Below are 26,353 nucleotides of genomic sequence, written 5' to 3'. Positions count from 1 at the left end.
TAATCCTCAGTCAGGTTACACAAATGCCCCTCGGGAAGACATCGGTGAGTCCCCAGGAGGTGTTTTTGGGGGGTCTCAGTGGTGGTGCTGGCAGAGCCCTGGCAGGGGGTGGGGGATGAGGATGCCCCCAATGGTGGGGGTTGGGCTCTGCCTGGGGTGACATGGGAACCATGTGGGACCAGTGGGGGATGTGGGACACTGGTTTTTGGGACCTCCAGGAGAACCGTGGGAGGGGAGAAAGGAGAGGGGCAATAGTGGAGCTGGGGGACCCCTGGCAGCCTGGAGGGGGGACCCCTGGGACCCTGAAATAGGGACCACAAGAGGGGGGATCCCAAGGAGCCCCAGCAGCCTGGAGAAAGAGACAGTGGAGAGGGAATCCTTGGGATCCCCAAAAACCTTGGCTCCCCTAAGCAGGACCCTAGAGAGAGGAGACCCTCAGAACCACAATGTGGGTAACTTGGAGAAGGGGAACCCCTGGGATTCCTGGGTCCCCCAGCAGTCTTGGGAGAGTGGGGATGCTGGAGAGTGGGGACCCCCACTACACACAGGACCCTTGCACAGACAGGGGGAGGCTGTGTCCTTCAAACACAATGGAGTCACCCCTTGTTTTCCCCCCAAACCAGGATTTCCCATTCCCAAACTTTGGCTGCATGGAGGAGAAGGCTGTGAGGAGGAGGAAGATGCCCCAGGACAGCCAGGCAGGTGAGGAGGAAGTCACTGCCCCTTTCCTGCTCTCTTCTCCTCCATCTCCCAGCCCAGCATTGCCCCTGGCTGCAGGACAACCCTGCTGCTGACACTGTCCTGCCGAGGATGGGTTGGGAGAATCTCCTTCCCCTTGCCTCTGGCAGAGAGGCCAATCCCAAATCCTCTCCTTGTGTTTCTTCCCACAGGCAATGAGCTGGGCATGGAGACCAGGGACAAGAAATCTTCCCTGAAGAACCTCATGGAGGAGGCTGGTTTGAGCAGCTCCATGGCGCAAGAGTCAAGTGGGAAGGAAAAGCCCCGGAGATCCCACACGAGGAGAGGCTCCAAACCAAGCCCAGGGTGCTGTGAGGAGAAAAGACCCACCCTGTTCTAGGAAATTGGCCAGCTGTCAAGTCAGAGCTATGAGCAGGTGACCCATGAGCAGCTTCACACCAGGGAGAAGCCCTACAAGTGCTTGGAATGTGAAAAGAGCTTCAGGGCAAGCTCTGACCTGATCCGCCACCAGATGATCCACACTGGGGAACGGCCCTACGAGTGTGGGGAATGTGGGAAGAGCTTCAGCCAGAGCTCTTACCTGATAATCCACCAGAGGATCCACACTGGGGAGAGGCCCTATGAGTGTCCCGAGTGTGGGAAGAGGTTTCAGACCTCCTCCAATCTTCTCCTCCATGAGCGGATTCACACTGAGGAGAGGCCCTTCCGCTGCCCTGACTGCAGGAAAGGCTTCAAGCAAAACTCTAACCTCATCACCCACCGGTGCATCCACACTGGGGAGAGACCCTGTGAGTGTGGGGAATGTGGGAAGAGCTTCACCCAGAGCTCTAGCTTGACCAGACACCAACGGGGCCACCAGTAAGAGAAGCCCTGCACAAGCCCCAACTGCAGCTTTTTCTTCTGCTCCAGCCTTATTACCTAAAGCCTTATGGTTTTACTGCTATTTGGGAGAAGTGTTTGGTGTTGGGGAGCTATTCCGGATTATTTGGTGCTTCTGGGGTATTTGGTACAGCTTCTTTCTCCATTTTGTGTTTGAAAAGCTAAGAGGGTTCATCCAGTACCTCAAAACTACTTGATTCCACTGAAAAGTACTCAATGTTACCCCAAAATGGCTCAATCCCTGCCCAAAATAACTCAATTCCACAGCCCCTCAGGGTGGGATGGCATAGGAAGGGATTGGGCAAAGTGGGATGCAGTTCCGGCGGAGTGAGATGGGCATTGGGTGGGGCAGGATGGGTGGGATGGGAATTGGAGGGGTGGAATGGGGGAAATAGGGCTTGGGAAGGGGGGTCTTGATGTCCAGGAGGGGTGAGATGTGTTGGGGTGGGGATTGGGACTGTGGGGCAGGGTCAGGATTGAGACAGCCAAAGGGTGGGGTGATGAAGGGAGGGGAAACCTGTTCCTGAGTGGGTTTTTGGGTATTATATAACGATTATTTCTCATGAGCCTTGAGGCAATAAAGAAAAAGGAGGTTCATCCTTTTGGTGTGGTGCTGTGTGTTGGCATTTGGGGCTTCATTTCTTGTTACTGTTGTTACTATTATTTGTTTGTATTATTTATTAGTGTTATACTTCTAAATCCCACCCATTGTTAATAGTGGTGGGATGGCAGCTCACTGGGAAGATTCCCTTCCTTCTCGCAGTGGGATTGAGCTGTAGTCACTTCCAAGTTGCCAGTGGCTTCTAAAGATGCAAAGTCCTATTTATGGTGGTTTTGGTGTGGTTTGGAGCTGCGGAAGGGTCTCATCCCCTCCCAGAGGTGCTCTGAGCCTGCTCTGCACCACATCTGCACTTGTGGCCCCTCCCAGCTGCCCTGCCCTGGGGACATGGCAGGACTCCCTCCTGCCAGGGCTGAAGCTTTGCATGGCCTCTCATGACCCCTCATGTCCAAAGCTCTGTGCTGGCACTGTCCTGAGCACCAACATCACTGCAGCCCCACGGCCTTTGCTGTCCCCCCGTGTCCATTCCCTGTCCCCGAGTCCCGCCCGGCTCTGGCAGCAGCAGGAGCCGCAGCGCAGTGGGCGCCAGCCTGGCCCAGCCGGGGCTCCCAGCAGGAGCAGCAGCAGCATTGGCAGCCCTTCCCAGCTGCTCCTGCCTTGGCTTCCCCAGGGGTTTTTCCAGGGCAATTCTGGAGTACAGCAACAATCCCCCACAAACTGGTCACTGGGCTCAGCCCTTGGCCTTTCTCCTTCCTCTAACCAGCCCAGGCTTCTCTCAGCATTCCAGTTCCCTGCTCAGAGCCTTTGGCTCCCTGCAATCCTGGCCCCAAGGATCTGCTCTCACGAGTCCCTGGGGAGCCTTTGGTAGTCCCTGCCTTCAGTGGCGGCCAATGATGCTCCAAGGGACTTGGAATTTTGCTTCTGACTCCTTGAGCAGCTTCTTCAACCTTCTCTCATTCCCTGAACGTCACAGACTCAGCTCCACCTTGAGGTTCATTAAACTACAGAAAGCCCTCAGGAGTTCTTTGTCTGCCTTCCATCGTCTTCAAGTGTTCAGGGCTTGTACAGCTATTGGAGTCAGTTTGGTGTTCTTTTAAAGAGGAAGTTTTCAAAGTGCACCCATGACTTTTCTTGAATGTCAAGGAAATATTTTTTTATTTTTCCGTTCCGAGAAGACGTGATAGAAGCATTCCCCAAGTGACTTTGATGCTGAATGTCTCCTCAGGAGGTCTGGGCATGTAGAAGAATGAGCCCCTTGAGGGCTGACCCTGTTGGGACAACCTGCTCCTCACCCCCAACCTCGCCATGGCTGACATTGCCCACCTGGCACTGACATCCCTGTTCCCTGCATCACAAACTTGTCCCCTGAGCTCTGCAGCTGGCTGTCCCAGCCCATTGCTCCATGTCCCACCTGCTCTCCTCAGGGCTCTGCCTGCACACAGGCCCAGGAGAAGTTTTCCTGTTTGTGAGGAAAGAATGGAAAAGCCTGAGCAGGTTTCCTAAACAACAAACCCCACTCAGGAACCACATGCTCAGTACAGGCTGCCTCTGATGATGTCACCTTTCTACCAGGGACAATGTAACCAGAAGTGATCTCTGTAAGCAGAATTCTCTGTATATTGAAGGAGAATTCTCTGTCCCTGTCCTTTCCCTTGATCTCAGTTGCAGATGGAAGCTGCTGGTGCCATTCTCACCTTTAAACCCTCTTTTGAATACAAACAGATGTTGAATACAAACAGGTGTGTTAAGCAGGTGTTGCTCAATGTTTATGCAAAGCTTTTGTGTTCCCAATGGAATCACAGAGATTATTGTGACACTTTGGGGCCACATGGAACCATGGAGACCAAAGTGACACTGCAGGGCCTCATGGATGAAGGGAGACCACTGTGACTGTGTGGCACCTCATGGAACCAAGGGGTCATTGTGACACAGTGGGGCCTCATGGAATCCAGGAGTGCATTGTGACACTGCAGAACCTCATGGAATGAAGGGGACACTGTGACACTGTGGGGCCTCGTTGGAACTCAGGAGACCATTGCTGACAGAACAGGAGCTCATGGAAAGGGGAGAGCCAGGCCCAGGGGACATGGCTGCAATGGTGATGGCTGTGAGGTCACTGCCACTGCAGCAGCCTGCTTGGCCCTCAGCAGAGATTCTGGCCAGAAGCACTGTGAGGTCATCCAGCACATCAGAGAACCCACACAACAGGAATTCCATCCTTGGGGAGAGGAGGGGTTTCACTATAGCAGGTTGCACAAAGCTCCTGTCCTTGGACAATTGCTGGGATGAGGCATCAACTTCACTGGAAAAACAGTTGATGTTTTGTGACAATCTCATTATAAAATATTCCTTCCTTATAACAAATCTAAATCCACTCTCATTTAGTTTAAAGATATTGACCCTTCTTCTGTCACTGCAACCTTTGGGAAAAAATGACACTCCATTTTCCTTGCAATTTGACTAATATTTTTCCTTTCTCAAAACCTTGGAGAGGACTCAAAAATCTCCCAAGATGGGGTTTGGAGGCCTCATCACATAAGCAAGTTGTGCACTTACAGAGTGGGCTGTGTAACATCATTGAGTGGCTGTATGACATCACAGAGCAGGCTGTGTGACATTACTGACTGGCTTGTGACACCACAGAGCAGGCTGTGACATCCCAGAGGAGGGTGTGATATGTGACATCATAGAGTGGTCTGTAGCATCACAGTGTGGCTGTATGACATTACACAGCAGGCTGTGAGGTCACAGAGTGGACTTGTGACACCACAGGGCAGTTATGTGACATCACAAAGGGGGCTGTGAAAACATGGAACGGCTGTGTGACATCATAGAGCAGGTTGTGACATCATGGAATGGGCTGTGACATCACAGGGCAGCATTATGTGATCATAGCAAAGGCTGTGTGACATCACTGAGGGGGCTGGAAACACAGGGTGAAGTGTGACATCACAGGATGGATGTGTGACATCACAGGAGAGCTGTGTGACATCAAAGGGTGGCTGTGTGAGGTCACTGGGGAGGTCACTCTTCCCAGCCCCACCTCACAGTCCCCCCAGACAAGTCCAACGCTGCTCGTGCACAGCAGGGTCCCCTGTCCCCCCAGGTCCCCCCTGCCCCCCAGTGCCACAGCCTCCCCCAGAGGATGTTCCACGAGATCGACCCCCAGAGCCTGACATGGGGACAGGGGGGACAGGGCCCTGCGGGGTGGGACAGGGGGACAGGGACCCCCCGGCAGTGTCCCTGTGTCCCTCAGGGTGAGAGCCTGGCCCAGGGCTCCTTCACCCTGTTATGAACGAGGTCTTGAGAGCACTTAAAAAATCCCCAGCAAGGGATCAAGAAAAACCAGATTTAATATTAAGCAACAGCATAACGAAGTTCCTTGGCAAGAGTCACTCTGCTTCTGACTGCACAGTTCAGGCATACCAGGGGAAAAAAGCAACAACAAAAGCAAGGAAATCCAGGCAATCAAACCAGAAATTAACTGAGAATTGGCACTGTGTGTGTGTGTGTGACAAAAGGACAGTGAGGGCAAGGATAAAAGGAATATGGCCTAAAAGCTTAACAGCCCTCAAACTTAACTGAACTTAACTTCTACATTAACCCTAACTTCTACCTTAAATTTACCAAAAATCCTTAGCACCATTTCACTTAGCTCATACCTTATGACTGAACCTTACTTACAGGCCTAATTCACTCAGATATCCAAGGCACTTCAACACCTCCCAGAGCAGCATTTCTCCCCCATTTCCAGAGCACAGGCACACGTGTGTGCACACAGACAGCAAGAGGCAGTGCCAGGGAGCTGTCAGAAATTGCCCTGGAGGGCAGGGAAATGCTCACTGCGGATGCTTTTGCATTTCCCCAGCAGCCAAAGGGTTGTTCCTGGAGGAGTGGGGGGATCGGCCCAGGGTCCCTCGTTGTTCGGGGATGCCCCGAGTGCAGCAAACGGGAGAGTTCCCGGCTCGGAGAGGCCCCACTCAGAGGGAGCTCACTGCTCCAGGAGAGCTCCAAGGGGCTCCTTTTGGAGCCCTGTTGATAGGGCCCCAAGAGATGGGCTTCAGTCACAGCAATGTTCCATCCTGGCTGCACTTCGCACCAACAGCTTTCTCTGACACTGTGAGAACAGGGATGTTGTGCCACTGAGGGGAGAAAAACTGTTCCCAAGGCTGCTCCTAAAGAAAGCAGGAGCTGGTTGGACAGCAGCAGTGCCTGGGAGCAGACAGTGTTTGTGATCAGCTGCAGAGGAGCTGAGCCCAGGGGCTGTTGGCCAAGGCTGAGGCCTAAGGAGCATTTCTCAGATCCAGGGCTGCCTGAGAAGGGGAGGGAGGAATGCACCACCCCAGGGCCCCATGGAACTACGGAGACCATTGTGACACTGTGGGGCCTTGTGGGACCGAGGGAACATTATGACACTGCTGAGCCTCATGGAATCATGGAGACCACTGTGACATTGCAGGGCCTCATGGAACCAAGGGGACCATAGTGACTGTGTGTGGCTCCATGGAACCAAGGGACCATTGTGACACTGCAGGGCTTGTGGAACCAAGGGGCAATTTGACACTGCTGGGCCTCATGGAAGCAAAGGGGCCATTGTGACCTTACAGGACCTCATCAAACCTTGAGGCCACTGGTACACTGCAGCACCATAAATAACCAAGAGTCCATTGTGACACTGCGGAACCTCAGGAGACCATAGTGACACTGTGAGACCCTGTGGAGATGAAGGTCCATTGTGACATTGCAAGGCCTCATGGAACCATGGAGAGAATATTGAGATACTTCACAGCCTCAAGGAACCAGGGAGACATTGTGACAGTGCAGGGCCCTGTGGAACCAATGAGAACATTGTGACACTGTGGGGTCCCATGGAACCAAGAACATCATTGTTACACTATGAGGTCCCATGGAATCAAGGGGCCTTTTTTACACTGCTGGACTGCATGGAACCAAAGCTCCATGGTGACACAGAGTGGCCTCATGAAATGAGATGGTGCAGAACCAAATCAGATTATTATGACACTGCAAAACCCCATGGAACAAAGGGGCCATTGTGACACTACAGGGCCCCGTAAAGTCAAGGGAACATGGCACAGGTCTGGCTGGTTTGGCCTCCCAGGGGCCACCTGACTGCTCCAGCTGACCTTGACATGCTGAGAGTCGGTTCTCATCTGCCACTGAAACACTGGGGCTCTCTGCTGTCCTTCCTGTGGAAAAGAACTCTCCTTCTCCTCCAGGCACCCATGGCCAGAATTGGGATTGCACCACCACATTTCCTTCTATCCAGGGATTGTTCCCATAGGAATATTGCCTTGTACTCAGAGTCCAAAACCAACTGCAATTCCTTTCAAAGGTCTCATTGAGAGAGTTGTTTGGGGCCTTACACCTGCACTCACCATTCCACAACCCACATCCCACTGCTCCCAGGAGAGCCACAAGCATCCTGTGAGGCCACAGAGCTCCATTCCCAGGGCATGGGAGTCAGGGCTTGGCTGTCCTGCTTGGCACAGCCCAGGCAGGACTTTCACAGCCACATTCCACAGTTCATTTCCCATCTGGACCCAGTGGTGCCTCTGCATTCTGCTTCCCCAGCCGCAGGGATACTCTCCTTGTCTGCTCATTCCCCCCACAGTCTCTTGGCAGGGATGGCCTCAGTGGTTGCTGCTGACATCCTCAGCAACATGGAGGTTGCTGCTGAATTTTACCTCTCCAGAGGCTTGTTCAGCCTTCAGATCTTCAGGAATCCAGTGCTGAAAGGCTCAATCACAAAGCTTCAAAATAGCTTTGCTAGCCTCAGGGCCAGCAGAGAGGCCGGGCAGGGCTGGCCATTGCCGGGAACAGGCCCTGAGCCCCGCAGCAGGATGGAGCTGGGGCACAGCCAAACTCACCTGCAAACCTGGGCTGAGCAGCCAGGGCTGGCAACGGCTGGGGACAGAGGCTGGGGCTGACAAATGTCCTGGGCTCCCTCCCTGCTCTGTCCATGCCACCAAGGGCACAGAGCAGCCTCCTCTCTCGGCCACTTGCCTGTTTTCCATCCCTTCCCCAGGCCCTGGCTCTGCCCCACAAGCCCTGGGCTCAATCCTCCCCCTGCATGCTCACACAGGCTGAGATAGACACTGATGGGTTTCTCTCCCAGCTTCTCTCGGCCCAGCCCAGCTCCCTCCAAGCTCTGCCAGCTGCCCTGAGCTCTCTGCAGCACCAAGGGCAAACATGGCAGTGCTGATAACCAGGGAGACCATGGCCAAGTGAGGGAGGCATGTGGAAAAGGCTTTGTGCTGTCCCTGCTCAGAGGACATCCTCAGCACAGCCCTGAACATCTGCACATAGGAGAAAACAATGAACACAAAACAGCCAGAAGATATCCAAGCAGTAATGACCATGAGCCAAAGTTCCCTGAGGCTGGAGGGTGAACAGGAGAGCTTGAGGATCTGGGGCACTTCACAGAAGAACTGGCCCAGGGCATTGCCCTGGCACAGGGGCAGGGAAAATGTATTGGCCGTGTGCAGCAGAGCAGTGAGAAAACCACTGGCCCAGGCAGCTGCTGCCATGTGGGCACAAGCTCTGCTGCCCAGGAGGGTCCCACAGTGCCGGGGTTTGCAGATGGACACAGAGCGGTCACAGCACATGATGGTGAGGAGATAATACTCTGCTGAAATGAAAAACCAAAAATAACTTGTTGGGCAGCACATCCTGCATAGGAGATGTCCCTGGTGTCCCAGAGGGAATTGTGCATGGCTTTGGGGACAGTGGAGCAGATGGAGCCCAGGTCAGTGAGGGCCAGGCAGAGCAGGAAGAAGAACATGGGGTGTGCAGGTGGTGGCCGCAGGCTACGGCACTGATGATGAGGCTGTTGGCCAGGAGGGCAGCCAGGGAGATGCCCAGCAAGAGGCAGAAGTGCAGGAGCTGCAGGTGCTGCCTGAGCTCCAAATGCCAGGAGGTGGAACTGGGTCATGGAGCTGCTGTTGGACATTTGCTGTGTCTGGCCATGGGGACCTGTTGATGGAGAAAAGGACAGTGACAAGTCAGGAGAGGCTGCTTTGAGCCAAACCTCTTCCATTCCCTGCAGACTGTCCCACTGGGACTCATCCACCCTTATTCCTTCTCTGGGAAAACCTTCATCCAGGTTCCTGCCTGAGCTCCACTGGTGCTGTCTGAGTGTGCCATGAGCAGCCAGGCCTGTGTGTGGGGCTCTCGAGGAGCCATCCCTGCCCTGCTGCCCTGGGATTGTGGCCATGGGGCAGAGGGACAAGGCTGAATATTCAGGATTTGTCAGGGGAATCCCTCCTAATGCAGAAAGGCTTTGGTAGCATTTTCACTCACAGTTCCACAGGATAGCAGGAGGGAGTTTTAAGGAATGTTTTCATACCCACACATCATTCCTGGTTCTCTGAGGTCAGAAATCCCCAGCATTTCTGCTGTACTCAGAGTTTGCCACTGAGAGATGTGAGAGGCAAAGGGATTCCCTGTGGCTCAGGGCAAGGTGAGGGGCTGGATGGGCTTGTTCCCCACTGCCCTGGGTTTGCACCTTTGGCTGCAATCAGAGCACAATCACACTTCCCTGTCACCCTGGGAAGAAACCAGACCCTGCTGAGAGCAGAGGGACTACTGAATGTCTCACCCTCTCCAAAGGTCTCTCAGCAAGGTCTCAGCCCCTCCTTCTGCCAAGGACACTCACTGTTCCCTTGGCAAACCCAACAGCATTTCCTCACTTGTGTCATCTCTGCACTTCCCTGTGGGGCATTCAGGGAACTCTGAGAGGCTCTGGCACAGATTTTCACCCAGGAGGGAAGCTCAGAGCTTGGAAGGACACAGCAAGGAGATCCCCAGGTGTGCCCATGATGGCATCTCAGGGAGGGAGGCTCAGCTCCTTCCCCTTTCCCATCAACTGCTTTGCCCACAGCCCCACAGGTCACAGGGAAGCTTGGACACCCCATTCCCATGGACACAGCTGCCTGGGAGGAATCCCAAGGGCAGTGCCTGCCTCAGCTGCTGCAAAGCCCAGAGCCTCCCTGAGAGCACCAGATAACAGTGACAGTATCAGAGGAATGCAGAAACACGAGAAGATGTTGTGGTGCTGTGCCTGAGAGGGCAGGGCAGGGACAGCCTGGCACTCAGGACAGTGTTCCCTGTCCCCAGCTGTGCACGGCACCTCCCACACAGCAACAGTGCCCTCCTGCCCACAGCACTGCTCTGTTCAGCTCCCTCTCCTTCCCTCATCATCTCCCTGTGCTGCACATGTTCCTCCTGAGAGGAGCCTTGTCCCTGTCAGTGCTCACAGAGCCCATCCCACCCTCTGTGCACTCGCCCGGCCCTACAGAAACCTGCCTGTCTGCAGGGCCCTGCCTGGGGGAGGCTCTGTGTGCAGGTGGGCAAGGGCAGCTGGCAAGAGCCCTGCTGGGCCCTGCAAAGGTGCTGCTGCTGCTGTCCATGGGCTGAGCAGTGGCTGAAGGCCCTTGAGGAGGCTCCCAGCAGACACACTGAGCACCCAAAGGTACAGAGCAGGAGTTATTGTTCTTTGTGTCTGCAACCCTCGGCCCGGGAGCATCGCCCCCCCGGGACATCCCACAGGTGAGCGGGCAGGGGGAGCTCAGCCCAAATATCTTGGGCGATGCCTGGGGTTGTTTTTGGGAGGGGGGAATTTTGGACCTCGTAGGACTGCAGAACCTAACCCCAAATACACTTGTAGGCTGCCCGGTAGGGGTTTTTTTCGGTGGGGGAAGGGGGCAGATTTTTGAATCTTGCAGGACCCTAAATGTGAGTTGCAAATGCCCCTTGGAGGGATATGGGGGAGTCCCCAGCATTTGGGATTTTTTAGGGGACCCCAGTGGCGTCTGCTGGGACGGATGGGATGGGATGGGATGGGATGGGATGGGATGGGATGGGATGAGGCCCGGGAAGGGTTGGATGTGGATTGGGGTGTGGGATGAAGTCTGGGGGAGGGGGATGGGTGGGATGGGGCCTGGGATGAGGCAGCCGAAGGTTAGGGGTGATGAAGCCGGGGGGACCCCACTCCTTAGGGGCTTGCGGGGTATCCGGCAGCTGTGAGGGAGTTTTGGGGTACCCCTGATCCTTCGGGGGTGGCACTGGCAGCGGGGGGACACGTGTCTCCGGAACCTCTGGACCCCACCTGCGCCCCCCCTCGCCCCCAGCGCCCCCGGGAGCAGAATTTGGGGAGGGGGGAGGTGGGGGGCGCCCAGGCCGGGCCCCCCTTGCTGTCCCGGCAACTGGGGGCCGAGTGCGGGGGGAGCCCCGCGGGCATTGCCCGGCCCTGCCCGGCACGGCTGATGCCGCCCGCCCGCGCTGCGCACTGCTCCGGACTGGTGCTGCCAGTGCCGCGCGGGGCGGGGCCGCTTTGGGGACCCCCCAGGGCAGAGCGCTTTGGGCTGCTTTGGGGCTCTGGGCACCTGCAAAACCGGCGCTGGGCACGGCAAGAGCGTGGGGGGGCAGCTGGGGCCCTACTGGTGGCACTGGTGGCGCTGGGAGTCCCCCCGGCCGCGGGGTGAGCGGGGGGCGCGGTGAGAAGGGGGGCTGGGAGCCCAAATGGAGCGAGATGGGGATTGGAACCCCCAGAGTGGGCAGGAGGGGCCTGGAACCCCCAAAACCAATCATAGGGGAGGGGGTGTTGGGATTGAGGGAATGATGGTGCAAGGGCAGAAGAGCAAGGGAAAAGAGGGGGCTGGGACCCCCAAAGAGAGCGGGAGGGGGATGGGACACCCCAAATGGAGTTGGGAGGGGTCTGTGGATTGGGAGAAGGATGGGAAAGGGGAGGAGAGGGGAGGGAAAGGTGGGGTTGGCACGGAAGCAGGGCAGTTCCATGGGGCTCTAGCCCTGTCCCACAGCACTGGATCCCTGGAGCATCTCCCTGGGGCTCTGGGGGAGGTGGATCTGCACTGGGGGTCCCCAAGCCCCCTGTCCATCCCTGGGGCTGATTGGGGGGTTCCCCCCACCCAGCAGCCAGTGCTGCAGCAGCCGTGGGGCAGAGGAGGGTGGGGAATGGGGTTCTGGGGTGGGAGCAGAGGAGGAGCGGGAGGAAGAGGAGGGAGAGAGGAGGAGCAGGAAAAGGAGGAGCAGAAGAACTATGAGATTTCACCACCCACTGTGTCTGCAGCACCCCTGGCTCTGGGATCATTGCCCCCCCTGCATTCCACAGGCCACCAGGGAGGGGGAGCTCACCCCAAAGCTATTGGGAGTCTCTGGGAGGGTGTTAGTTTTTGAGGGGTGTTTGGAACTCACAGATTCTGGAAGTGAGCGCCAGATATCTTTGCATGTCCCTGGTGGGGATTTTTTGGGCTTGAGGGTATGTTTGGATCTTGCAGAACTCCAAAGCTGAGCCATAAATGCACCTTTGGTGGAATATTGGGGGTTCATGTGGGAATTGCCTGCTATCAGCAGGACAGGACATCAGTTTTGGGGATCCCTGAGAGAGCTGGGAGGGTAGAACATTGTACTCCCCAAGTGGAGAGAGCAGAGAGGGGCAATACCGGAGCTGGGGGACCCCTGGCAGCCTGGAGGGGTGGGGGAGGCTGGAGATGAGGCAGGGCTGGGACACTGTGACACTGAAAGGGGCAATGGGGAGAGGGGGAAGCCCCGAGTGCCTGGAGTGGGGGGAGCCTGAAGAGGGGGACCCTGGGAGCCCTGAGAGCCAAAGCACAATCAGGGAAGAAGGGACCCCTGGGAGCACTGAAACCCCACAGCATCCCTAATCAGGACCCAGGAGAAGGGGGATCCCCAGGACCCATGGGAGCCCCAGCAACTTCGAGAATGGGAAACCCCAGAAACCCAAAGAGAGGAGACTGGAAAGGGAGAACTCCTGGGAGGATTTTTCTCAACTCATTTTTATTTTAGGAGGATTTTATAGACACAAAACACCCGGTGACTTCTAGAGATAGACTTGGGCAGGAGGAACCCCCAGCCCAAGGCACTCACACCTTTTTTTTACCCAAACGAGGATTTCCAATTCCCAAACTTGGCCAGATGGAGGAGGAGGCAGTGAGGAAGAGGAAGATGCCTCAGGACAGCCAGGCAGGTGAGGAGGAAGTCACTGCCCCTTTCCTGCTCTCTTCTCCTCCATCTCCCAGCCCAGCATTGCCCCTGGCTGCAGTACAACCCTGCTGCTGACTCTGTCCTGGTAGGGGTGGATTGGGAGGATCTCCTTCCCTTTCCCTCTGGCATCGAGGCAAATCCCAAATCCTCTCCTTGTCCTTCTTTCCTCAGACAACAAGCTGAGGAGAGAGACCAGGGAGGACAAGTCCTTACGGCAGAACCTCATGCAAGAGGCCATTTTGAGCAGCTCCATGATCCAGGAATCAAACTGTGAGGAAAAGCCCCAGAGATGCTGCAGAAGGAGGGGCTGCAAACCCAGCCCAGGGTGCTCTGAAGAGCAAGGACCCACCCTGTGCCAGGAAGTTGGCAAGAGCTTCAGACAGAGTTCAGAGCTGGAGATTCCTGAGAAGCTTCATGAGACCGAGAAGCCCTACGAGTGTGGGGAATGTGGGAAGAGCTTCAGAAAGATCTCCAAGCTTATGGACCACCATCGGATCCACACAGGGGAGAAGCCCTATGAGTGTGGGGAATGTGGGAAGAGCTTCAGCCAGAGCTCCAATATGATCCGCCACAAGAGGATCCACACTGGGGAGAGACCCTATGAGTGTTCAGAGTGTGGGAAGAAGTTTCAGAGCAGCTCAGATCTCCTCATCCATGAGCGGATTCACAGAGACGAGAGGCCTTTTCACTGTCCTGACTGCAGGAAGGGCTTCAAGCACAACTCCCACCTCCTCAGGCACCGGCGCATCCATACTGGGGAGAGACCCTATGAGTGTGGGGAATGTGGGAAGAGCTTCAGCCGGAGCTCCCACCTGATCCGTCACAAGAGGAGCCACACTGGAGAGAGGCCCTATGAGTGTTCCAAGTGCAGGAAGAGGTTTCAGACCAGCTCAGCTCTCCTCTTACACCAGCGGATTCACACAGATGAGAGGCCCTTCCGTTGCCCTGACTGCAGAAAGGGCTTCAAATATAACTCCCACCTCACCACCCACCGGCGCATCCACACTGGGGAGAGGCCCTTTGAGTGTTCTGAGTGTGGGAAGAGGTTTCATACCAGCTCAGATCTCCTCATCCATGAGCGGATTCACACACAGGAGAGGCCTTTCCGCTGCCCTGAGTGCAGGAAGGGCTTCAAGCGCAACTCCCACCTCATCAGGCACTGGCGCATCCACACTGGGGAGAGACCCTATGAGTGTGGGGAATGTGGGAAGAGCTTCAGCCAGAGCTCTCACCTGATCAGCCACCAGAGGATCCACACTGGGGAGAGAGCCTATGAGTGTGGGGAATGTGGGAAGAGCTTCATCCAGAGCTCTGACCTGATCCGTCACAAGAGGAGCCACACAGAGGAGAGGCCCTATGAGTGTTCTGAGTGTGGGAAGAGGTTTCATTCCAGCTCAGATCTCCTCAAGCATCAGCGGATTCACACACAGGAGAGGCCTTTCCGCTGCCCTGAGTGCAGGAAAGGCTTCAAGCGCAACTCCCACCTCATCACCCACCAGCGCATCCACACTGGGGAGAGACCCTATGAGTGTCCCGAGTGTGGAAAAGGCTTCACCCAGAGCTCTCACTTGACCCAGCACCGATGGAGGCACCAGTAAGGGAAGCCCTGCGAGTGCCCCAAGTGGGGGAAGAGCTTAATGCGCTGCTCCGTATTCATCCCCCATCGGAGGACCCTCATTGGGAAGAGCCCTGGTGAATCAGTGTTGTGGTTTGACCCTGGCCAAATGCCAGGCACCTACAAAATCTGCTTTCTCTTCTCTCCCCTGCTGCAGCTGTGCAGAGGGGAGGGGAAAAAAGCCCTAACACACAGACACACACACACACACACACGGCTCATGAGTCGAGATAATGAACCGGGCAGGATGCAGTGAAGGGTAAAACAGGCTGAGAACTTAAAGTTGCAAAGTGATTTATTGGTAACCTAACCCTACACAGAGTCAGAGGGGGCAAATGAGAACTAAAAATAATCTCTTAATAGACTGTTTCTCTGCTTACCCCCCTCCCTCTTTCCCACAGAGGGTTGTGGCAGGCAGGGTATGGGGTTTTTTTGGTCAGTCCATGACCAAAATTTCTTCCGCTGTTCAGGGAGAGGAGTCCTCTACTTAGCCATGGGTCCCTCCCACTGGAGACAGTCCTCTGCAAACTTCTTTGCTATGGGTCCAATCTCTCGAGCAGCAGCCACTGGAATCTGCTGCCCCATGAGTTCTTGTCCACAGGGTTCAAAGCTCTGAGCCCAGGCCAGGCTGTTTCCATCCCAAGGAACAAGGCCTTTCCCTGCACTGGGACTCCCACTGGATCACAGCTTCCTCCAGGCATCCACCTGCTCCTCTAGCGTGAGCACCTCCCCACGGGCTGTGGGTGGATCTCTGCACCCCTCGTGGACCCCATGGGCTGCAGGGGGACAACCTGCTTCCCCATTGTCCTCACCACAGCCAGCAGAGGATTTTCAGCTCTGGTGCCTGGAGCACCTCCTCCCCCACCTTCTCCACTGACCTTGATGTCTCCATGTTGTTTTCCCTCACATATTCTCACCTCCTCCTCATCTTCTGTTTAAAAAGAATTGCTTGCTCACATTGTTTTGATTTCTTCTTAAATATGATATCCCAGAGGTGTAACCAACATCTCTAATTGGCCCAGACTTGGCCAGCAGCATGTCCATCATCTTCAGAGCCATCAGAGATTGGCTCTGCTGGACATGGTGAAAACTTCTAGAACATTCACTCAGGAAACACAGGAGCCATTTTTGTGCTCCTCCCCACCCACTAGCAAAATCTGGGCTAAGCAAAACCAACTCATGAACACAGGGGTGAGTTTTCTCCCAACCCTTCAGCCACTTCTTCAGGCTTACCACAACAGCTTTTGAAGAGTTTGAGTTTCCCCAAGATGCTAAAGATAGCTTGCTGATGTTCTGGGCTAAGCAAAACTAACATACTCAGGTTGGGAAGGCACCTGGCTGGTGGCTTCCATGTCCTGATTCCCTGTGGCCACCTGGACAAACACAGGGGCAGGAACATCCATTGGGACTCAGACTGACATCTGAAATTCATTGGGAAGAGCTGATTTATTAATGTTACACCCTACAAACTGTTACCTGCTGTGTAATTGTTTCTTCTGGTGGCATCAGGAAATGATGGATGATCTTGGAGGTGTTTTCCAATCTAAATGATTTCCTTCTTCACCTTGTCAGAACAACCAAAGCTGAGGTAAAATAAAGAAATTAAACAAAGAGATCTAAAGCTGCACCATTTTACTGTGCATTTGGGGGTGAATGTGGGGTTCAGGGAATATCCATGAGGATTTGGATATCCCGGGGCTGCCCAGGCTGGGGGACAGGACAACAGTCTCATAGTTGTTCCAGCAGAATGTGTCCACCTGAGCCCATGTGTTCTCCAGGAATTCTGGTTTTCTGTCCCAGTCCCTGGCCTGGGTCTCCCCATGTAGGGTGTGCCCCACAAAGTGCCCAAATCACTGCTGAAGTGCCTGAGCTGCTCCCAGCTAAGGATGTTCCTGTCTACCAGCCTCTCCTGGTCAGTACCATGGGGGGTGGTGGGGCGTTTAGGGGATCCTGGGGGCATTGGGAGGGGCTTTTGTTGCTCTTGGGAGCATTTGTGGTGCTAGGAGAGAGTTTGGGGGGGTTTCTGGGGGCTCTGTGAGGGAGGTTTAGCATCCTGGCAGGGCTGTGTGACTTGGAGAGAATTTGGGTGGGTGTAGGGGGAGATGAGAAGGGGATTTGGTGGCTCTTGGGCCCATTTATATTGCAGGGATCCTTGGCTGTGGGGATCCTTGGGGGATCTGGGGGGGTGGTTTGAGGGGTCTGGGTGTGACTGTGGGGCTGGGAGAGCATTTTAGAGTGGTCATGACCACACCAGACTCCCAAAGCTGCCCCAAGACCCCAACCTCCAAGGTGCTGCTGGGGTTTGGGGGCTCCATTTTGGGGTTCATCCTCCTGGCTCTGCGGGGGAAGGTGAAGGGTGTCCACAGGGGTCATGTGTGTCCCTGAGAGCATGTGTGACCCCCATCCCAGTGTCACCCCCTTTTCCCTCCCCACAGGGCTCCTGACCCAGCTCCTGCTGCCCCCAGGAGGGAATTTGGGGAGGGGGCAGAGGGGGTGCACAGCCCCCACCGGGGGATGACCCTGAGCCAGCGCCCTTTGTTTAGCACCAACCTGGGCTTGGGGCTGCAGGAGGAAAAGGCCAATGGGAAGCAGATCCTGCAGGTGGGACAGTGCTTGGGGTCAGGGCAAGATCCTGCCCTGCACACCTGGCTCAGGTGTGACACTGCCCCGGGAAGGGAGAGGGACATTCCCATCCCCACGGATCGGGGCTGTGAGCAGCACTTGGAGCACAGAAATGGAAATACTTGGAGGAACTGGGAGCACCCTGAGGGTGTGAATTATCCCCACCACCTCCTTTCCAGGGCAGCCCTGGATCTGAGAAATGCTCGTTAGGCCTCAGCCTTGGCCAACAGCCGCTGGGCTCAGCTCCTCTGCAGCTGATCACAAACACTGTCTGCTCCCAGGCACTGCTGCTGTCCAACCAGCTCCTGCTTTCTTTAGGAGCAGCCTTGGGAACTGTTTTTCTTCCCTCAGTGGCACAACATCCCTGTTCTCACAGTGTCAGAGAAAGCTGTTGATGCAAAGTGCAGCCAGGATGAAACATTGCTGTGACTAAAGCCCATCTCTTGGGGCCCTATCAACAGGGCTCCAAAAGGAGCCCCTTGGAGCTGTCCTGGAGCAGTGAGCTCCCTCTGAGTGGGGCCTCTCCGAGCCGGGAACTCTCCCGTTTGCTGCACTCGGGGCATCCCCGAACAACGAGGGACCCTGGGCCGATCCCCCCACTCCTCCAGGCTCAACCCTTCGCCTGCTGGGGAGATGCAAAAGCATCCTCAGTGAGCGTTTCCCTGCCCTCCAGGGCAATTTCTGACAGCTCCCTGGCACTGCCTCTTTCTGTCTGTGTGCACACGTGTGCCTGTGCTCTGGAAATGGGGGAGAAATGCTGCTCTGGGAGGTGTTGAAGTGCCTTGGATATCTGAGTGAGTTAGGCCTGTAAGTGAGGTTCAGTCATAAGGTATGAGCTAAGTGAAATGCTGCTAGGGGTTGTTGTTTTCCTAAGTTTTTACATTTAAGGTATAAGTTCAGGTTAACCTAGAAGTTAAGTTCTGTTAAGTTTGAGGGCTGTTAAGCTTTTAGGCCATATTCCTTTTATCCTTGCCCTCCCTGTTCTTTTGTCACACACACACACACATAGGGACAGTCCTCAGTTCATTTCTGGTTTGATTGCCTGGATTTGCTTGCTTTTGTTGTTACTTTTTTCCCTTGGTGTGCCTGAACTGTGCAGTCAGGAGCAGAGTGACTCTTGCCAAGGAACTTTGTTATGCTGTCACTTAATATTAAATCTGGTTTTTGCTGATCCCTTGCTGGGGATTTTTTAAGTGCTCTCAAGCCCTCGTTTTTAAGAGGGTGAAGGAGCCCTGGGCCAGGCTCTCGCCCTGGGGGACACAGGGACACTGCCAGGGGGTCCCTGTCCCCCTGTCCCACCCCCCAGGGCCCTGTCCCCCCTGTCCCTGTGTCAGGCTCTGGGGGTCGATCTCGTGGAACATCCTCTGGGGGAGGCTGTGGCACTGGGGGGCAGGGGGGACCTGGGGGGACAGGGGACCCTGCTGTGCACGAGCAGCGTTGGACTTGTCCGGGGGGAATTGTGAGGGGGGCTGGGGCAGAGTGACCTCCCCAGTGATGTCATACAGCTACCCAGTGATGTCACATAGACACCCTGTGATGTCACAGCCTTCTCTGTTATGTCACACCCCTTTGTCACCCAGCAACCCTGTGATGACACACTCCACTCTGTGATGTCACAGCCTTCTCTGTGACATCACACAGCCTGCTCTTAGATGTCACAGACAGCTCTGTGATGTTACACAGCCACACTGTGATGTCACATCCTGCTCTGTGATGTCAGACAGAGCCACCCTCCATGATGGCAGAGTCTTCTTTGCAACCGCACAGCCCCATTTGTGATGTCACAGCCCAATCTGTGTCACAGCCTGCTCCATGATGTCACACAGCCAACCTGTGATTTCACAGCCCAGTCTATGATGTCACAGTCAGCTCTGTGATGTCTCAACCTACTGTGATTTCACAGCCCTCTGTGACATCACAGCTCACTCTATGTCATGCAGCCACACTGTGATGTCACAGCCTGCTCTGTAATGTCACACAGTCCCCTCTATGATGCCATAGCTGCTCCATGACCTCACACAACCAATTCTCTGATGTCACACAGCCCCTTTCTGACATCACAGCTGCTCTGTGGCTCTCTGACACAGCCCCAGAGGTGCCCATGGCTATGACACAGCCCCCTCTGGGCCATGGCACAGCCCCTGCCAATGCTGAGCACCTGTGAGCTCTGGGTGTGCCCTGCTGGTGTCCCTGAGATGGCCTGGCAGTGCCCCAGCCCTGCTGGGCTGTGCACAGGAGCTGCTCCTGGGCAGAGCTGTCTCTCTGCAGCGCTGCCGCTTGCCAGGAGCTCCTCTGTGCCAGGAGCCCAGCCCAGCTCAGCAGCACAGCAACAGCACAGGGACTTGAATGACCCTCGTGGGGCTTTGGTGCTCAGGCCCTGAACATCAGTCCCTGAGAGGGAGTTGCAGAAACTTCTCAAGTATTCAAAGGCAGAATTGAACTCCAAAGTTCCTAAAACCATAAATGGGTCCCACTGAGGGACACAACTGAGAAAGTGTCCCCATGTCCCAGTTGGAGGAGGAATGTGGAGACAGGGATGGCACGTGGGGACAAAGAGAAGCCAAGTCTTTGCACCCTTGGGAACAGCAGTGTCTCTGCTACCAAGGGCTGTGAGGAAACACCTTGTCCCAAGGCACTGGGCCCTCCTGGCATAGCCCCAGCAAGGCTGGGCACTGTCACCCCCTTGTCCTGCCCTCAACATCCCCACCCCACATCCCAGTGGCCTCAAGGATCTGCTGGAAGGAGTCCTGGGGAGCCTTTGGCAGGAATGGCCCTAGGGGGATTCTTAATGCTCCCAGGGACTGCAGGTTTTTCAAAGGACTTTGGCTTTTGGTTTTTGGAGGTCTGGCCTGGTCAGAGAAGCTGTGCCTTGAGGTCTGACACAGTGTGGTCACCCTTGCTCCCCATTCCCAAACCCCATCCTGTCTCTCCTCACTTACTTGTGGACTGCTTTCCTTGGAGAACTGGCTGCACACAGGCAAACAGAGGTTTTCCTTTTCTTTTTTTTTTTAAGCAGTTTAAATCTCCTAAATTTCCCCATTGAAAACAGACACCCTCCTCCAGTGTGTCCCAAGTCCAAACTGCCACCAAGGAGGTTCCCCTTCCTAAAAGCAGAACCATGCAAGGAATGTTTTAGACCTTTGGACACCTTGGTTCCACAAGGCCTTTCTGTGTCCCAATGAACCCTTGGTTCCATGAGGTTCCATAGTGTCCCAGTGGATATTTGGTTCCACAGGGCCCCACAGTGTCATAATGCCCTTTTTGAGTCCATGAGGCCTTGCTCTGTCACATGGACTTTTGGTTCCATGAGGTTCTGTACTCTCAGCAATGGTCTCCTTAGTTCCAAAGTGTCACCATGGACCCTTGGTTCCATGAAGCTCTACTGTGTAACAAGGCTCTCCTGGATTCCATGAGGAATACAAAAGCCTTGCATAAACAATGAGCAAGACCATGGCCTCCTTGATCTGCACTGTCACAATGGACAGTTGGTTCCATGAGGTCCCATACTGTCACAATGGATATTTGGTTCCACAGGGTGCCACAGTGTCACCATGGTCTCCTTGGTTCCACAAGGCCCTGCAGTGTCACAGTGGCCCCCAGGTTCCATGAGGCTCCACAGTGTCACAAGGGTTTCCTTGGATCCATGTGTCCCAAAGTGTCACAGTGGTCTCCCTCCTGCAGCAACCAGCAGCCAAACCCACTACCAGGGCCAAATGCCTGGGAAGAAGGAGAAAGGGAGGCACTTTTGGAGTGATGGATTTTGTCTTGCCAGGTCACAGTGACATGGGATGTGGCCCTGCTGTCCTGGAGATGGCTGAACACAGCCTGCCCATGGCAAGGGGGAAAAGACAACAACCTCTGTCCATGGAACTACAGCAGCAGAGAGGTCAGGCCCCAGAAGGCTGGGTTGAAAAGACTGTCACCAGCACAGGAAACACCAATGTAGGACATTTTCTTGAAAGCTGACATTTTAGGGCATTCTTTTATACAGGGATGCAGCACCAAATAGCAAGTTAAACAGTTTCATCTTTCTGTATGGCCTGAGAACAGCTGGAATCTTTTCAGCAGTGTGTGCTGTTCCATCCCTTGCTTAGGGTGAGGATGTTGGATCTCTCAGCAGGCTCTGCTCTCCTGGGGGCTGATCTTCCCAGGCAGGCTCTAAAAGCAGAATAAAACAGCAGCGCAAGGCACAGCACAAAGGAAGCACCGGGCTGATCCCATAAAAAGTGCCCTGCAGCGACATTTCACGGCTGACCCTCAGCAGCCCGGGCTGCAAACAAAGCCCGCTCGGGCCGAGCACAAGATCCCCACAGAGCCCTGAGCAACAGCTGGAGCCCAGCAGGGCCTTGGAGGAGGCAGGGCGAGCCCCGGGCCGGGTTCCAAAGGGGCTGCGGGGCTGGGGGCGATGGCGCCGAGTGCCCTGCCCGTGTGTGCCCTGGGCTCTGCGGCGCCACGGGGACACAGCCCGGGGCCGGGGCTCGGTCCTGCTGCCCCCAGGGCGCTGCCGAGGGCTCCCCGCCCGCCGGGGCCAGGGCGGCGCTGAGGGAGCGGCGCCGCCATTGCTGCCGCCATTGCTCAGGGGCGCTGAGGGGAGCGCGGCTCCCGCCAGCCCTGCTCGGCTGTGAGGGGAGAGAGAGAATAAGGAGAGAGAGAATAAAGACAGACTTTGCTGCTAAAGAAAGTCCGTGCAGTTCCGCATGCCTTCGGACACCGGCCCGAATGGCTGTGCTCGGTGTATGAACATCGCCACTCGGCTGCCCCAGAGCAGAAATCCCCTGGGGAGATACCGGGACCGGTCGTGTGAGATGGGACACCAAACACTCGGGGTTTGGTGTCTTTGGGATAAAGAAACTATTTTTTTAGTCTGTTTGGGATAGAAAATTTCTTGTGATTGCATTAGTCTGTTGTACATGGGGTTCAAAAGGCATAATAAATATTAAAAAGGAATTATTATAAATAGCTGTGTTTAAAAAGGCATTAAGACTTAGGAGTAACATGTCGACTGACAAAAGATTCAATAAGAAAAATGCTTTACTATAAAAATCTTTCTTCTGCATTTTTATCAGTGGTTCTTCTTGGATTTTCAACTTCTGAATTTTTTGTTTCCTCTGATTTGCTTTATTTTGCAAACATTGAATTAAAATGAGCAACATCTGGAATAAATCAGCAATTGGATACAAAGCTTCAGAATAAATGTGGAAGTACCAGAGGATTCACGTGTTTTAGACGTGTGTGTACATGTGTGTGCATAAAAGCACTGCTCCTTTTCAACACTGCATTATAGCACAGAAGTAGTAAAGTCAGATTTACTCCTGTTTTCACAAGATTCCCACGAATGTATACCTAAGTGCAGTGAGTGATAGGAGACAGATTATGTGTGGTTCTAGGTAATCTATTTTTACTCAAATTTCCTGAGTCCTTACACTGCTTTGAAGTGCCAGCCTGCAGGTGGGACACACCTGATGTGTCTGGAGTCTCTGCTCTGGGCTGGAGCCCTGCAGGGCATCTCCACCAACAACAAATCCTTTTCACACTGCCTGAGTCTCCTTTGGTATGGTAAAGAAGGAGATGAGAATTCCTGCCTTCTCTCTGGATTGCATAAGCCATCAAATTTCCCTCCTGGTGTTCCCAAAGAGAGGAATGTTGGCCCATGGACCCTCTGCTGTTGGATATTGGGCAAGGGAGGAAGGAGACACTTGGTTGTCCCTGCAGAGAGAAGAAATGGATGAACATGCAATCCCAAATCCTGATTTGGCATTTCTTTGTCATCCTTCAGTGATTCTTGTTTGGTTTTGGAAAGCAAAGAGGAGGAGAGGGTCTAGAAAAGGAAGAATCCTGCTGTACTCCCTGACAGGAGGTTGTAGCCAGGTGGGGTTGGGCTCTGCTCCCAGACATGAAGTTACAGGAAAGAGGAAAGGGCCTCAAGCCGTGCCAGAAGAGGTTCAGGTTGGCCAGGAAAGGGTGGTCAGGTCTTGGAAGTGTCAGGAAAATTAATCCACAAACACCAGAGGTTTATGTCCAGAAAGGAGACAGAGGAGTCCTGTAACTTCATTCATTAATAAAGGGAGAGGTCATGGGCATTTCCCATGGGGTCTCTCAAATTGCTAGAGGACACAGCCTCTTTTTATCCTGATTTCCTGATCACAGTTCCCTCTCTCTTTCCCCACTGACTGAGGTACTCGAGAGGTACGGACTTCCCTAATTGCCTAATACACATCCTCTTCTAAGATACATTCCTCCAGCTGCCTTGTTTTTCTTGTGTCTCTGTTCTTTTAGTTAAATCCAGGGATTTCAGACAGTCTTGTTAAAGTCTTGGGTAAGTCAACCAGAGGAATTCCTGTGGAATTCCTTCCCATTGTTTCTTCTCTCTCTCAGTATCTGGCTTTATCTATCAGCAGGCCCAGTTTGTTTATAAAGACACTTCCTTCTCATTCCTTTCAGTAAGAAATATATACAATACATTGAAATATGAATTGAATACTAATAAAAAAGCATAAATTACATTATTTTAAAAATATATTTTGGGATGTCAGTCCTGGGTGGGCAATGTCAGACATGGTGAGGTTGGGGATGAGGAGCAGGTTGTCCAAACAGGGTCAGCCCACAAGAGATTCATTCTTCTACATGCCCAGACCTCCTAAGGAGACATTCAGCATCAAGATCATTTGGGGAATGCTTCTGTCACCTTTTCATTGAACTGAAAAATAAAAAAAAATACTCACTTGATTAAAGATAAAATTCATGAGGTGCACTTTGAAATCCCCCTCCATAACAGCACTCCAAACAGACTCCAATGAGCTGCACAAGCCCCAGCCCTGCTTTCAGGGAGGTCGCCCAGCACAAAGCCAGCCATGGCACCCTGAAGGTGCCCACTGCACTCTCTAGTATCCATGCCCCAGGAATGCCCTTGGCCCAGAGGGCTTTGCTCATGGCCCCTCTCGGGCTCAAAGCTGCTGCTCTTCTTGCTCATTCTTGCCTAAAGCCACAAAGCTCAGCCTCCCCCCACCAACAGGACAAAGGTTCAATAGCCAGGCAGTGGAGCGCACGGCCTAAGGCTGAGGGGCTGGGGCCCAGTCTGGAGGACAGGGAGGGCACACGCCCAGCCCCACAACTCCTGGGCCCACAGCTCTGAAAGGCCAGGACCAGGGATACATGCCTGATTTGGGGGTCCCTCCAGCCAGCTGCTGAGGGAGATGCCTTGGGGAAGCACTGGAGCATCTGGGTGGCAGGAACAAAGCAGCTGCCTGGGGGCTGCTTCTGGCCTCTGACCCCCAGTTCCTCAGGGCTTCCCAGCACCCCAGCCCCTCAGGGGCCTCCTGTCCCCAACCCCTCACACATCCCCCTCCTGCCTTCCCACTGCCTTGTCCCATCAGGGTCTCCACAGCACCTCATCCCTTCCCAGCCTCCCACCGCCCTGTCCCCTCAGGGTCTGCCCCAGCCCGGCCATCCTGCCTGGCAGCGGCACAGCCCCGCTGGAGCTCCAGAGGAGCCGCAGCAAGAGGCACCTCGGAGCCCTCGGCAATCCAGCCAGCAGCACACGGGCAGGACACAGCTGGCGCTTCCTGGCTGGCAGAGGGCTTGTGGCCATCTCCAGGCACAGTCTCACAGGGATCCCCACAGCTCCAGCCTCTGCCCACCTGCTCTGGCGCAAGCGTTAAGGCTTCAGCAGAACCACCAAAGGCCAAGGGGCTTCTGGCCACTTTCCCTTCCACACTGCACACCCAGGCAACCTGCTGAGCACAAGCACCCTTTTTCCCCTCTTCCTCTATGCCCTGCCGACACTGGGTACTGAAAGAAAGATCCTGGGAGTCTGTGTATTAGAACACATTCTATATTTACATACTAAAACCCAAAGAAAATGCTTAAAGAAAAGAATAGTTCCCCGCAGGCTCAGGTGACCCCAGCAGATGGAGCAGACAGATCAGCTCTCCACAAAGCTCCAGCAGCACAGGCAGCCAAGGCCCCACAGACGAGGCCGTGTCTGCCATGCCGTGTGGAGTCGATCGCGCAGCTTCCGGAACATGGAGAAGGGAGATCCCTCTAGTGCTCTCATTATGTAGAGTGTCTGCAGAGCCAGGTTTGAGACGGCAGGGCTGATGTCATTTGTCATGTGTTCAAGGGCTGAAACAGAGAGGAAGAGAGCCACGGTCAGAGCCTGAATCTGCAGGGACCCAAGGAGACCCTCCTGCCCGGGCAATCCCAGCCAACTCTTGCCATGGCCAGGACAGAGCAGGGACCAAGGAGATCAGCCAGAAGGTGCTGGCCACGAATCCCCCGCGTGCCCCTGAAATCTCCCTGTGCTCTGCCCAGGACGCCCCTCGTCCACACAGGGAGCAGGGCCCTCCGCAGCCGGGGCAGGGATTGCAGCTCCCTGCCCAGGGATTGCAGCTCCCCCTGAAAAGCCCTGCTGACGCCTCGCTGCCCTCACTCACCTAGGCAGACGAACCGGAACTGTCCTGACTGCCCCCTCAAGCGCCGCCCGGCCATCCCTGGGAACACAGAGCCTGTCACAGCCCCAGCGGCACAGCTCCGCCACAGCGGCGCCGCCAGCCCTGTGGCCGCACGGCCTCCTGCGCCGGCAGGGCTCAGCCCGGGCCCTTGCCGCATCCTGCCGCCCGAGGAAGGGCAGGGCTGCGAGAGGAGGGCGGCAGCAGCCCCGAGGGCAGGCGGGGCTGCACAGCCCCGGGCCGGATGGCGCTGGCGGGGCAGCAGGCGGGGCTGGGGCCGAGCTGCGGCGGGGCGGGGAGGGAGCCCGGGCTCGTGGCTTACCGATGAACCTGATGGCTGCCTCTCGCAGGGGCTCCTGTGGGCTGTCCAGGTACGGCACGGCCTGGTGCAGGTGCTTGACCCTTCGGCTCAAGTCCTCTGCCAGCTGGAGAGAGAGGGCGCCAGGAGGGAATGTTTGGTGTGAGCTCTGTCCCTTGGCCGGGCTCTCC

The 26,353-nt window shown here is 55.1% G+C and overlaps 1 protein-coding gene across 1 annotated transcript; it reads left to right on the top strand.

Annotated features, from left to right (window-relative positions):
* Positions 1–12,990: 12,990 nt before the first annotated feature.
* Positions 12,991–14,778, top strand: LOC146420404 (uncharacterized). Its single transcript, XM_085048307.1, has 2 exons — positions 12,991–13,163; positions 13,352–14,778. Exons 1-2 carry the CDS (start codon positions 13,112–13,114, stop codon positions 14,776–14,778), a joined length of 1,479 nt encoding a protein of 492 aa, XP_084904433.1. The 5' UTR covers positions 12,991–13,111.
* The last annotated feature ends 11,575 nt before the right edge of the window (positions 14,779–26,353 follow it).

This window comes from Lichenostomus cassidix, unplaced genomic scaffold, assembly GCF_008360975.1.
Source record: "Lichenostomus cassidix isolate B80296 unplaced genomic scaffold, HeHo_3.0 HiC_scaffold_887, whole genome shotgun sequence".
Taxonomy (NCBI): Eukaryota; Metazoa; Chordata; class Aves; order Passeriformes; family Meliphagidae; genus Lichenostomus; species Lichenostomus cassidix.
This window is presented reverse-complemented; position numbering and strand designations above follow the sequence as displayed.